Source organism: Salvelinus fontinalis, chromosome 11, assembly GCF_029448725.1.
Source record: "Salvelinus fontinalis isolate EN_2023a chromosome 11, ASM2944872v1, whole genome shotgun sequence".
NCBI lineage: Eukaryota > Metazoa > Chordata > Actinopteri > Salmoniformes > Salmonidae > Salvelinus > Salvelinus fontinalis.
The window spans coordinates 56005970-56020655 of record NC_074675.1 but is presented as its reverse complement, the minus strand read 5'-3'; the positions used below and the strand labels follow the sequence as shown (position 1 = coordinate 56020655).

General features: G+C 49.5%; 1 protein-coding gene across 2 annotated transcripts in view; it reads left to right on the top strand.

Annotated features, from left to right (window-relative positions):
- The window catches only part of LOC129864855 (neuromedin-K receptor-like), a 15219-nt gene extending 1736 nt beyond the window's left edge, over window positions 1–13483 (top strand). The window contains exons 2-7 of one of the 2 annotated variants that reach the window (XM_055937140.1): window positions 3088–3276; window positions 4113–4263; window positions 8103–8222; window positions 10277–10353; window positions 12814–12987; window positions 13137–13483. In XM_055937140.1, the coding sequence (XP_055793115.1) occupies window positions 3088–3276; window positions 4113–4263; window positions 8103–8222; window positions 10277–10353; window positions 12814–12987; window positions 13137–13269 (844 nt within the window). In that variant the 3' untranslated portion in view covers window positions 13270–13483. Of the gene's footprint in view, window positions 1–3087; window positions 3277–4112; window positions 4264–8102; window positions 8223–10276; window positions 10354–12813; window positions 12988–13130 lie in introns of both variants that reach the window. The other variant, XM_055937139.1, reaches the window with a different exon arrangement.
- The last annotated feature ends 1203 nt before the right edge of the window (window positions 13484–14686 follow it).

Sequence of the window (14686 nt, the reverse complement as noted above, 5' to 3'; positions counted from 1 at the left end):
GGGAGAGGGAGAGCGGGGTAGAGAGATGGAGAGGGAGAGGGGGTAGAGATATGGAGAGGGAGAGGGGGTAGAGAGATGGAGAGGGGTAAGAGAGATGGAGAGGGGGTAGAGAGATGAGGAGGGAGAGGGGGTAGAGAGATGGAGAGGGAGAGGGGGTAGAGAGATGGAGAGGGAGAGATGGAGAGGGGGTAGAGAGATGGAGGGGGTAGAGAGATGGAGAGGGAGAGGGGGTAGAGAGATGGAGATGGAGAGCGGGTAGAGAGATGGAGAGGGAGAGGGGGTAGAGATATGGAGAGGGAGAGGGGGTAGAGAGATGGAGAGGGGTAAGAGAGATGGAGAGGGGGTAGAGAGATGGAGAGGGAGAGGGGGTAGAGAGATGAGGAGGGAGAGGGGGTAGAGAGATGGAGAGGGAGAGAGATGGAGAGGGGGTAGAGAGATGGAGAGGGAGCGGGGGTAGAGAGAGGGAGAGGGAGAGCGGGTAGAGAGATGGAGAGGGAGAGGGGGTAGAGATATGGAGAGGGAGAGGGGGTAGAGATATGGAAAGGGAGAGGGGGTAGAGAGATGGAGAGGGGTAAGAGAGATGGAGAGGGAGAGGGGGTACATAGGTGGGCGTTTCATTTTTTATATTTTTTGAAGTATTGACCTTGGGGGCGAATCGATGTAGTCTGAGCTAGATTCCACAAAGCCTGGTCTCTGCTCCACTCCGTTGTTGGAGTCATCAGGATGGTCCTTACCCATGGAGGGGAGTTCAGGATGGTCCTTACCCATGGAGGGGAGTTCAGGATGGTCCTTACCCATGGAGGGGAGTTCAGGATGGTCCTTACCCATGGAGGGGAGTTCAGGATGGTCCTTACCCATGGAGGGGAGTTCAGGATGGTCCTTACCCATGGAGGGGAGTTCAGGATGGTCCTTACCCATGGAGGGGAGTCATCAGGATGGTCCTCACCCATGGAGGGGAGTTCAGGATGGTCCTTACCCATGGAGGGGAGTCATCAGGATGGTCCTTACCCATGGAGGGGAGTTCAGGATGGTCCTTACCCATGGAGGGGAGTCATCAGGATGGTCCTTACCCATGGAGGGGAGTTCAGGATGGTCCTTACCCATGGAGGGGAGTTCAGGATGGTCCTTACCCATGGAGGGGAGTTCAGGATGGTCCTTACCCATGGAGGGGAGTTCAGGATGGTCCTTACCCATGGAGGGGAGTTCAGGATGGTCCTTACCCATGGAGGGGAGTTCAGGATGGTCCTTACCCATGGAGGGGAGTTCAGGATGGTCCTTACCCATGGAGGGGAGTTCAGGATGGTCCTTACCCATGGAGGGGAGTTCAGGATGGTCCTTACCCATGGAGGGGAGTCATCAGGATGGTCCTTACCCATGGAGGGGAGTTCAGGATGGTCCTTACCCAGGGAGGGGAGTCATCAGGATGGTCCTTACCCATGGAGGGGAGTCATCAGGATGGTCCTTACCCATGGAGGGGAGTTCAGGATGGTCCTTACCCAGGGAGGGGAGTCATCAGGATGGTCCTTACCCATGGAGGGGAGTTCAGGATGGTCCTTACCCATGGAGGGGAGTTCAGGATGGTCCTTACCCATGGAGGGGAGTTCAGGATGGTCCTTACCCATGGAGGGGAGTTCAGGATGGTCCTTACCCATGGAGGGGAGTTCAGGATGGTCCTTACCCATGGAGGGGAGTTCAGTTCGCTACAGGATGTCAGAATGTAATCAGGCCTGTGACAAGACCACTGAGCTTGACATCAACCCCAGACCCCTAGGCAGGTGTTGATGTCTGAAAATAGGATGCCGATGACAATTCCTCCAAGGCATCATGTCTGCCACTCTAGTGTGCGTGTCAACAGAAAGGGGTCTGTCCTAAAGGGAAGATCAGCTGTGTAGAGGTCAAGATCCAGAGAATGGATGCAGAGAGAAAGAGAGAGAGTGAGAAAGAGGATGGAAATAGGACAGAGAGGGGAAAGAGACAAGAGAGATGGAGAGGGGAAGGGGGTAGAGAGATGGAGATAGAGGGAGAGAGAAGAAGGGGGCTAAGGAGATGGAGAGAGAGAGATGGAGAAGGGAGAGAGATGGAGAGAGAGAGATGAAGGTGAGAGAGATGGAGAGAGATGGAGAAGGGAAGGGGTAGAGAGATGGACAGGGAGAGAGATGGAGAGAGAGAGATGAAGGGGTAGAGAGATGGAGATGGAGAGGGTAAGGGATAGAGAGATGGAGATGGAGAGAGAGAGATGCAGGGGTAGAAAGATGGAGATGGAGAGGGTAAGGGATAGAGAGATGGAGAGGGAGAGAGATGGAGAGAGAGATGAAGGGGTAGAAAGATGGAGATGGAAGGGGGCAGGACAGGAACAAGTAAAAGGGGAAATATAATTGATTCAACCTTGAACGTTTCCCTTGGCCATAGGGGTCTAGACAAGGATGAGTTGTCCTGCTGGTCCTCAAACACCCCTTCACTTCCATCTGGCTGGTCTCCCATCCAGGGACTGACCTGGACAACCCCTGCTTAGCTTCAGGAGATCATCAGTGGGGGGCAGACACCCCTTCACTTCCATCTGGCTGGTCTCCCATCCAGGGACTGACCTGGACAACCCCTGTAGCTTCAGGAGATCCTCAGTGGGGGGCAGACACCCCTTCACTTCCATCTGGCTGGTCTCCCATCCAGGGACTGACCTGGACAACCGCTGCTTAGCTTCAGGAGATCCTCAGTGGGGGGCAGACTTGACTGACGAGTGTGATTAGTTTAATCAGTTCTGGTAATGCTTTAGTTTTGTGGATAACTTTGTTCACAGATTCTATGTTCAGATTCTCTTCTCCTGAAGTCTGCATTCGTACACTCCCTCTAATGAATTCAAAAGGAATGAACTGGTGTGAGGAATGTATTGGAAACTCCCTCCAGCTGTTCTTGTACCAATCCAATGATTTTAAATGCATGAGGGGGTGTAAACTAGTGCACTCTTCTGGAGAAGAGGTGTCCAAACATAAACACAAAGCACCTGATCTAGCAGTATTAGGAACTGTACCCAGAGTTGACCTCTGACCTCTAACCCCTGACCTCTCCTTATGTCACCTCCTGTTTACCTAGGTACATGGCCATCATCCACCCACTCAAGCCCCGCCTCTCGGCAACGGTAACCAGGTCTGTGATAGGCTGTATCTGGGGCATGGCGGTTGTACTAGCGTTCCCGCTGTGTTACTACTCAACCACCAGACAGATTGGGCAGAGGACACTGTGTTACGTCTACTGGCCTCGCACTGCACAGGACTCATTCATGTTAGTAACTCACTGCACAGGACTCATTCCTGTTAGTAACTCACTGCACAGGACTCATTCATGTTAGTAACTCACTGCACAGGACTCATTCCTGTTAGTAACTCACTGCACAGGACTCATTCATGTTAGTAACTCACTGCACAGGACTCATTCATGTTAGTAACTCACTGCACAGGACTCGTTCATGTTAGTAACTCACTGCACAGGACTCGTTCCTGTTAGTAACTCACTGCACAGGACTCATTCCTGTTAGTAACTCACTGCACAGGACTCATTCATGTTAGTAACTCACTGCACAGGACTCATTCATGTTAGTAACTCACTGCACAGGACTCGTTCATGTTAGTAACTCACTGCACAGGACTCGTTCCTGTTAGTAACTCACTGCACAGGACTCATTCCTGTTAGTAACTCACTGCACAGGACTCATTCCTGTTAGTAACTCACTGCAAAGGACTCATTCATGTTAGTAACTCACTGCACAGGACTCATTCATGTTAGTAACTCACTGCACAGGACTCATTCATGTTAGTAACTCACTGCACAGGACTCGTTCATGTTAGTAACTCACTGCACAGGACTCGTTCATGTGTCTATATACTTATAGCTTCCTTCATTCGTTCATTTATCTGTCTTTTCCATATCTCTCTCTCTCTCTCTCACTCTCCCTCTCGCTCTCCCTCTCCCTCTCGCTCTCCCTCTCCCTTTCTCTGTCTCTCTCTCCCTCTGTCTCTCTCTCCGTCTGTCTCTCTCTCCCTCTGTCTCTCTCTCCCTCTGTCTCTCTCTCCCTCTGTCTCTCTCTCCCTCTGTCTCTCTCTCCCTCTGTCTCTCTCCAGGTACCATATAATAGTAGCAGTGTTGGTGTATGTGCTGCCTCTAGTGGTGATGGCTGGTACCTACAGTCTGGTGGGGAGGACACTGTGGGGAGGAGAGATACCTGGTGACTCTAAAGATAACTACCATCTACAGATACAAGCCAAGAGGAAGGTACACGGACACACACGGACGGAGACACGGCATACACACGGACACACACGGACGGAGACACGGCATACACACGGACACACACGGACGGAGACACGGCATACACACGGCATACACACGGCATACACACGGACGGAGACACGGCATACACACGGCATACACACGGACGGAGACACGGCATACACACGGACGGAGACACGGCATACACACGGACGGAGACACGGCATACACACGGACGGAGACACGGCATACACACGGACGGAGACACGACATACACACGGACGGAGACACGGCATACACACGGACGGAGACACGGCATACACACGGACGGAGACACGGCATACACACGGACACACACGGATGGAGACATGACATACACACGGACACACACGGATGGAGACACGGCATACACACGGACGGAGACACGGCATACACACGGACACACACGGATGGAGACATGACATACACACGGATACACACGGACGGAGACACGGCATACACACGGACGGAGACACGACATACACACGGACACACACGTATGGAGACACGAAATACACACGGACACACACGGACACACGCGGACGGAGACACGGCATACACACGGACACACAGGGATGGAGACACGACATACACACGGACACACACGGACGAAGACACGGCATACACACGGACACACACGGATGGAGACACGGCATACACACGGACGGAGACACGGCATACACACGGACGGAGACACGGCATACACACGGACACACACGGATGGAGACACGACATACACACGGACGGAGACACGGCATACACACGGACACACACGGATGGAGACATGACATACACACGGATACACACGGACGGAGACACGGCATACACACGGACACACACGTATGGAGACACGACATACACACGGACACACACGTATGGAGACACGACATACACACGCGGACGGAGACACGGCATACACACGGACGGAGACACGGCATACACACGGACGGAGACACGACATACACACGGACAGAGACACGGCATACACACGGACACACACGGATGGAGACATGACATACACACGGATACACACGGACGGAGACACGGCATACACACGGACACACAGGGATGGAGACACGGCATACACACGGACACACATGGACGGAGATACGGCATACACACGGACACACGCGGACGGAAACACGGCATACACACGGACGGAGACACGGCATACACACGGACACACACGAACGGAGACACGGCATACACACGGACACACACGGACGGAGACACGGTATACACACGGACACACACGGACGGAGACACGGCATACACACGGACACACACGGACGGAGACACGACATACACACGGACACACATGGACGAAGACACGGCATACACACGGACACACATGGACGGAGACACGACATACACACGGACACACACGGACGGAGACACGACATACACACGGACACACACGGACGGAGACACGGCATACACACGGACACACACGGACGGAGACCCGACATACACACGGACACACACGGACGGAGACACGACATACACATGGACACACACGGACGGAGACACGGCATACACACGGATGGAGACACGGCATACACACGGACACACGCGGACGGAGACACGGCATACACACGGACACACACGGACGGAGACACGGCATACACACGGACACACACGGAAGGAGACACGGCATACACACGGCATACACACGGCATACACACGGACGGAGACACGGCATACACACGGACGGAGACACGGCATACACACGGCATACACACGGACGGAGACACGGCATACACACGGACGGAGACACGGCATACACACGGCATACACACGGAAGGAGACACGGCATACACACGGACGGAGACACGGCATACACACGGCATACACACGGACGGAGACATGGCATACACACGGCATACACACGGACACACACGGAAGGAGACACGGCATACACACGGCATACACACGGCATACACACGGATGGAGACACGGCATACACACGGCATACACACGGCATACACACGGATGGAGACACGGCATACACACGGCATACACACGGACGGAGACACGGCATACACACGGACGGAGACACGGCATACACACGGACGGAGACACGGCATACACACGGATGGAGACACGACATACACACGGACGGAGACACGGCATACACACGGACGGAGACACGGCATACACACGGACGGAGACACGACATACACACGGACACACACGGATGGAGACACGGCATACACACGGACGGAGACACGGCATACACACGGACACACACGGATGGAGACATGACATACACACGGATACACACGGACGGAGACACGGCATACACACGGACGGAGACACGACATACACACAGACACACACGTATGGAGACACGACATACACACGGACACACGCGGACGGAGACAAGGCATACACACGGACACACAGGGATGGAGACACGGCATACACACGGACACACACGGATGGAGACACGGCATACACACGGACGGAGACACGGCATACACACGGACGGAGACACGGCATACACACGGACACACACGGATGGAGACACGACATACACACGGACGGAGACACGGCATACACACGGACACACACGGATGGAGACATGACATACACACGGATACACACGGACGGAGACACGGCATACACACGGACACACACGTATGGAGACACGACATACACACGGACACACACGGACACACGCGGACGGAGACACGGCATACACACGGACGGAGACACGGCATACACACGGACGGAGACACGACATACACACGGACGGAGACACGGCATACACACGGACACACACGGATGGAGACATGACATACACACGGATACACACGGACGGAGACACGGCATACACACGGACACACAGGGATGGAGACACGGCATACACACGGACACACATGGACGGAGATACGGCATACACACGGACACACATGGACGGAGATACGGCATACACACGGACACACATGGACGGAGATACGGCATACACACGGACACACGCGGACGGAAACACGGCATACACACGGACGGAGACACGGCATACACACGGACACACACGGACGGAGACACGGCATACACACGGACACACACGGACGGAGACACGGCATACACACGGACACACGGACGGAGACACGTCAAACACACGGACACACACGGACGGAGACACGACATACACACGGACACACACGGACGGAGACACGGCATACACACGGATACACACGGACGGAGACACGACATGCACACGGACACACACGGACGGAGACACGACATACACACGGACACACACGGACGGAGACACGGCATACACACGGACACACATGGACGGAGACACGGCATACACACGGACACACACGGACACACGCGGACGGAGACACGGCATACACACGGACACACGCGGACGGAGACACGGCATACACACGGACACACGCGGACGGAGACACGGCATACACACGGACACACACGGACGGAGACACGGCATACACACGGACACACACGGACGGAGACACGGCATACACACGGATGGAGACACGGCATACACACGGACACACGCGGACGGAGACACGGCATACACACGGACACACGCGGACGGAGACACGGCATACACACGGACACACGCGGACGGAGACACGGCATACACACGGACACGCGCGGACGGAGACACGGCATACACACGGACACACGCGGACGGAGACACGGCATACACACGGACACACGCGGACGGAGACACGGCATACACACGGACACACGCGGACGGAGACACGGCATACACACGGACACACGCGGACACACACATTGTCTTTATTAATTGTCCTGTTGTCTAGGTGGTGAAGATGATGATGATTGTGGTGGTAACGTTTGCAGTCTGCTGGCTCCCCTACCACCTCTACTTCATGATAACAGGACTCAACAGACAACTGAACAGAGTCAAGTCTATACAACAGGTCAGTCTGTCTGTCTGTACCGGCACATATTAATCCTTCTTTAACATGTCTCCTCTTCTTCATCTACACTGATTGAATCGGATGTAACAGGATGTGACATCAATACGGGATCAAAGTTTTCACCTGGAATCACCTGGTCAATCTATGTTATGGAAAGAGCAGGTGTTCTTAATGTTTTGTATACTCAGTGTATATCTCAAGATTTCTCCATGCATCGTCCAGACCAGACGGCAGCCTCAGGTAAGACTAGGGGTGTGTCTCTTTATCAATAACAGCTGGTGCTCGAAATCTAATATTAAAGAAGTCTCGAGGTTTTTCCCACCTGAGGTAGAGTACCTCATGATAAGCTGTAGACCACACAATCTACCAAGAGAGTTTTTACATACATTTTTCTTAGCTGTCTATTTACCACCACAAACCGATGCTGGGACTAAGACCAGACTTAAAGAGCTGTACCGCCAAAAGAGCTGTTCCGCTCTTAAAGAGCTGTTCCGCCATAAGCAAACAAGAAAGTGCTCATCCAGAGGCGGCACTCCTAGTGGCCGGTGACTTTAATGCAGGGAAACTGAAATCCTTTTGACCTAATTTCAACCAGTGTGTCACCTGTGCAACTAGAGGTGGAAAAGCTCTGGATCACCTTTACTCCACACACAGAAAATACGTACAAAGCTCTCCCTTGCCCTCCATTTGGCAAATCTGACCATAACTCTATCCTCATGATTGCTGCTTACAAGAGAACAGGAAGTACCAATGACCCGCTCAATACGGAAGTGGTCTGTTGAAGCGGATGCTAAGCTACAGGACTTTTTCGATAGCACAGATGGCTTTGAGGAATTTACCACATCAGTCACCAACTTCTTGAATACATGTGTCGACGACGTTGTCCCCACAGTGATCGTACGTACATATCCCAACCAGAAGCCATGGATTACAGGCAACATCTGCACTAAGCTAAAGGCTAAAGCTTCCACTTTCAAGGACCGGGACACTAATCCGGACCAGGAGTTCCGATGTGAGTAAGACCTTTATACAGGTTAACATTTACAATGCTGCAGAACGGATTACCAGGACAAATACCCAGAGCATGCGCTGACCAGCTGGCAAGTGTCTTCCCTGACATTTTCAACCTCTCCCTGACCCAGTCTGTAATATCTACATGTTTCAAGCAGCCCACCATAGTCCCTGTGTCCAAGAACGCCAAGGTAACCTGCCTAAATGAATACCAATAAATGACTATCGCCCCGTAGCACTCAAATCAGAATCCACAAAATAATTTGAAAGGCTGGTCATGGCTCACATCAACACCATTATCCCAGAAACACTAGACCCACTCCAATTTGCATACCGCCCAAACAGATCAACAGATGATGCAATCTCTACTGCACTCAACACTGCCCTTTCCCACCTGGACAAAAGGAACACCTACGTGAGAATGCTGTTCATTGACTACAGCTCAGCGTTCAACACCATAGTGCTCAAAAAGCTCATCAATAAGCTAAGGACCCTGGAAATAAACAGCTCCCTTTGCAACTGGATCCTGGACTTCCTGGTGGGCAGCACCTCAACACGGACCGTCAACACGGGGGGCCCTCAGGGGTGCATGCTTAGTCCCCTCCTGTACTCCCTGTTCACTCACTCAAACACCATCATTAAGTTTGCTGACGACACGACTGTGATGGGCCCGTAACTAAGCATTTAACTGTTAGTCTACACCTGTTGTCTCTCTCTGCGTTGTTGGGAAGGGCCCGTAACTAAGCATTTAACTGTTAGTCTACACCTGTTGTCTCTCTCTGCGTCGTTGGGAAAGGCCCGTAACTAAGTATTTAAATGTTAGTCTACACCTGTTGTCTCTCTCTGCGTTGTTGGGAACTAAGTATTTAACTGTTACTCTCACCTGCTGTTTACCAAGCATGTGACAAATTACATGTGATTTAATAGAACATTGGAGGTGCCGGTAGTCAGTCCCGTTGTGTTCCGGCCCAATTCAACCACTGATGATCTATACAGTCATTACTAATATTTAACATTAATTATACATTATTCTCATCCAACAGGTGTATCTGTCAGTGTTGTGGCTGGCTATGAGCTCCACCATGTACAATCCTATCATCTACTGCTGTCTCAATAACAGGTAGGAGCTAGGAACACACACCATGCACAATCCTATCCTCTACTGCTGTCTCAATAACAGGTAGGAGCTAGGAACACACACCATGTACAATCCTATCCTCTACTGCTGTCTCAATAACAGGTAGGAGCTAGGAACACACACCATGTACAATCCTATCCTCTACTGCTGTCTCAATAACAGGTAGGAGCTAGGAACACACACAATGTACAATCCTATCCTCTACTGCTGTCTCAATAACAGGTAGGAGCTAGGAACACACACCATGCACAATCCTATCCTCTACTGCTGTCTCAATAACAGGTAGGAGCTAGGAACACACACCATGTACAATCCTATCCTCTACTGCTGTCTCAATAACAGTTAGGAGCTAGGAACACACACCATGTACAATCCTATCCTCTACTGCTGTCTCAATAACAGGTAGGAGCTAGGAACACACACCATGTACAATCCTATCCTCTACTGCTGTCTCAATAACAGGTAGGAGCTAGGAACACACACCATGTACAATCCTATCCTCTACTGCTGTCTCAATAACAGGTAGGAGCTAGGAACACACACCATGTACAATCCTATCCTCTACTGCTGTCTCAATAACAGGTAGGAGCTAGGAACACACACCATGTACAATCCTATCCTCTACTGCTGTCTCAATAACAGGTAGGAGCTAGGAACACACACCATGTACAATCCTATCCTCTACTGCTGTCTCAATAACAGGTAGGAGCTAGGAACACACACCATGTACAATCCTATCCTCTACTGCTGTCTCAATAACAGGTAGGAGCTAGGAACACACACCATGCACAATCCTATCCTCTACTGCTGTCTCAATAACAGGTAGGAGCTAGGAACACACACCATGCACAATCCTATCCTCTACTGCTGTCTCAATAACAGTTAGGAGCTAGGAACACACACCATGTACAATCCTATCCTCTACTGCTGTCTCAATAACAGGTAGGAGCTAGGAACACACACCATGTACAATCCTATCCTCTACTGCTGTCTCAATAACAGGTAGGAGCTAGGAACACACACCATGTACAATCCTATCCTCTACTGCTGTCTCAATAACAGGTAGGAGCTAGGAACACACACCATGTACAATCCTATCCTCTACTGCTGTCTCAATAACAGGTAGGAGCTAGGAACACACACCATGTACAATCCTATCCTCTACTGCTGTCTCAATAACAGGTAGGAGCTAGGAACACACACCATGTACAATCCTATCCTCTACTGCTGTCTCAATAACAGGTAGGAGCTAGGAACACACACCATGTACAATCCTATCCTCTACTGCTGTTTCAATAACAGGTAGGAGCTAGGAACACACACCATGTACAATCCTATCCTCTACTGCTGTCTCAATAACAGGTAGGAGCTAGGAACACACACCATGTACAATCCTATCCTCTACTGCTGTCTCAATAACAGGTAGGAGCTAGGAACACACACCATGTACAATCCTATCCTCTACTGCTGTCTCAATAACAGGTAGGAGCTAGGAACACACACCATGTACAATCCTATCCTCTACTGCTGTCTCAATAACAGGTAGGAGCTAGGAACACACACCATGTACAATCCTATCCTCTACTGCTGTCTCAATAACAGGTAGGAGCTAGGAACACACACCATGTACAATCCTATCCTCTACTGCTGTCTCAATAACAGGTAGGAGCTAGGAACACACACCATGCACAATCCTATCCTCTACTGCTGTCTCAATAACAGGTAGGAGCTAGGAACACACACCATGCACAATCCTATCCTCTACTGCTGTCTCAATAACAGTTAGGAGCTAGGAACACACACCATGCACAATCCTATCCTCTACTGCTGTCTCAATAACAGGTAGGAGCTAGGAACACACACCATGTACAATCCTATCCTCTACTGCTGTCTCAATAACAGGTAGGAGCTAGGAACACACACCATGTACAATCCTATCCTCTACTGCTGTCTCAATAACAGGTAGGAGCTAGGAACACACACCATGTACAATCCTATCCTCTACTGCTGTCTCAATAACAGGTAGGAGCTAGGAACACAAACCATGTACAATCCTATCCTCTACTGCTGTCTCAATAACAGGTAGGAGCTAGGAACACACACCATGTACAATCCTATCCTCTACTGCTGTCTCAATAACAGGTAGGAGCTAGGAACACACACCATGTACAATCCTATCCTCTACTGCTGTCTCAATAACAGGTAGGAGCTAGGAACACACACCATGTACAATCCTATCCTCTACTGCTGTCTCAATAACAGGTAGGAGCTAGGAACACACACCATGTACAATCCTATCCTCTACTGCTGTCTCAATAACAGGTAGGAGCTAGGAACACACACCATGTACAATCCTATCCTCTACTGCTGTCTCAATAACAGGTAGGAGCTAGGAACACACACCATGTACAATCCTATCCTCTACTGCTGTCTCAATAACAGGTTCCGTGTAGGGTTTAAGCGTGCAATGCGCTGCTGTCCGTTCGTCCGTCTGTCTGAATACGACCAGATGGAACTACACAGCGCCCGTTTCCATGCCAACAGACAGAGCAGCATCTACACCCTGAGCCGCTTCGAGTCCTGCTCCGCAGACCCACACAACGACCGCAGCGACAGGTACCGTAGCAGAGAGAGTGTGTGTGTGTGCGCGTGTTTGTGTGTTTGTGTGCGCGTGTGTGTTTGTGTGTAGGTTCTGCATCATGTTTTAAGTTTCTTCAAAAACAGACCATAATGCATTTCTTCATCTTCTTCTCTGCCAGGAGGAGGAGTCAGGGAGGTCATCATGGTAGCATCGCAAACAACGGGGTGAATCGTCACGGGACCCGACATACACTCCTGACACACGCTAGTTACCACGGCAACCCCCGAGGGTCCACCTCCGCCAAGGAGCTCACCTGAGAGGTTTGGACTTGAGACGAAGCGAACACACAAACATACACACAATTACTGAAACACACACACACACACACACACACACACACACACACACACACACACACACACACACACACACACACACACACACACACACACACACACCCTTATTGAAACAAACACAAACACACCTGGATTCCATAACATATAGGAATCCCTATTTCTGTTCTATACCAATAAGTAACTTCTAACCAAGTCTGTTCTGTCAGTTATATAGTCAGTTAAACTTTCTGTTCTGTCAGTTATATAGTCAGTTATATAGTCAGTTAAACCTTCTGTTTGTCAGTTATATAGTCAGTTAAACCTTCTGTTCTGTCAGTTATATAGTCAGTTATATAGTCAGTTAAACTTTCTGTTTGTCAGTTATATAGTAAGTTATATAGTCAGTTAAACCTTCTGTTTGTCAGTTATATAGTCAGTTAAACCTTCTGTTCTGTCAGTTATATAGTCAGTTATATAGTCAGTTAAACCTTCTGTTCTGTCAGTTATATAGTCAGTTATATAGTCAGTTATATAGTCATATAGTTATATAGAACCTTCTGTTCTGTCAGTTATATAGTCAGTTATATAGTCAGTTAAACATTCTGTTCTGTCAGTTATATAGTCAGTTATATAGTCAGTTAAACCTTCTGTTTGTCAGTTATATAGTCAGTTAAACCTTCTGTTTGTCAGTTATATAGTCAGTTAAACATTCTGTTCTGTCAGTGATATAGTCAGTTAAACCTTCTGTTTGTCAGTTATATAGTCAGTTATATAGTCAGTTAAACCTTCTGTTCTATCAGTTATATAGTCAGTTATACCTTCTGTTTGTCAGTTATATAGTCAGTTAAACCTTCTGTTCTGTCAGTTATATAGTCAGCTATATAGTCAGTTAAACATTCTGTTCTGTCAGTGATATAGTCAGTTAAACCTTCTGTTTGTCAGTTATATAGTCAGTTATATAGTCAGTTAAACCTTCTGTTCTATCAGTTATATAGTCAGTTAATCCTTCTGTTTGCCAGTTATATAGTCAGTTATATAGTCAGTTAAACCTTCTGTTCTATCAGTTATATAGTCAGTTATATAGTCAGTTAAACCTTCTGTTTGTCAGTTATATAGTCAGTTAAACCTTCTGTTTGTCAGTTATATAGTCAGTTAAACCTTCTGTTTGTCAGTTATATAGTCAGTTAAACCTTCTGTTCTGTCAGTTATATAGTCAGCTATATAGTCAGTTATATAGTCAGCTATATAGTCAGTTAAACCTTCTGTTCTGTCAGTTAAATAGTCAGTTATATAGTCAGTTAAACCTTCTGTTTGTCAGTTATATAGTCAGTTAAACCTTCTGTTTGTCAGTTATATAGTCAGTTAAACCTTCTGTTCTGTCAGTTATATAGTCAGTTAT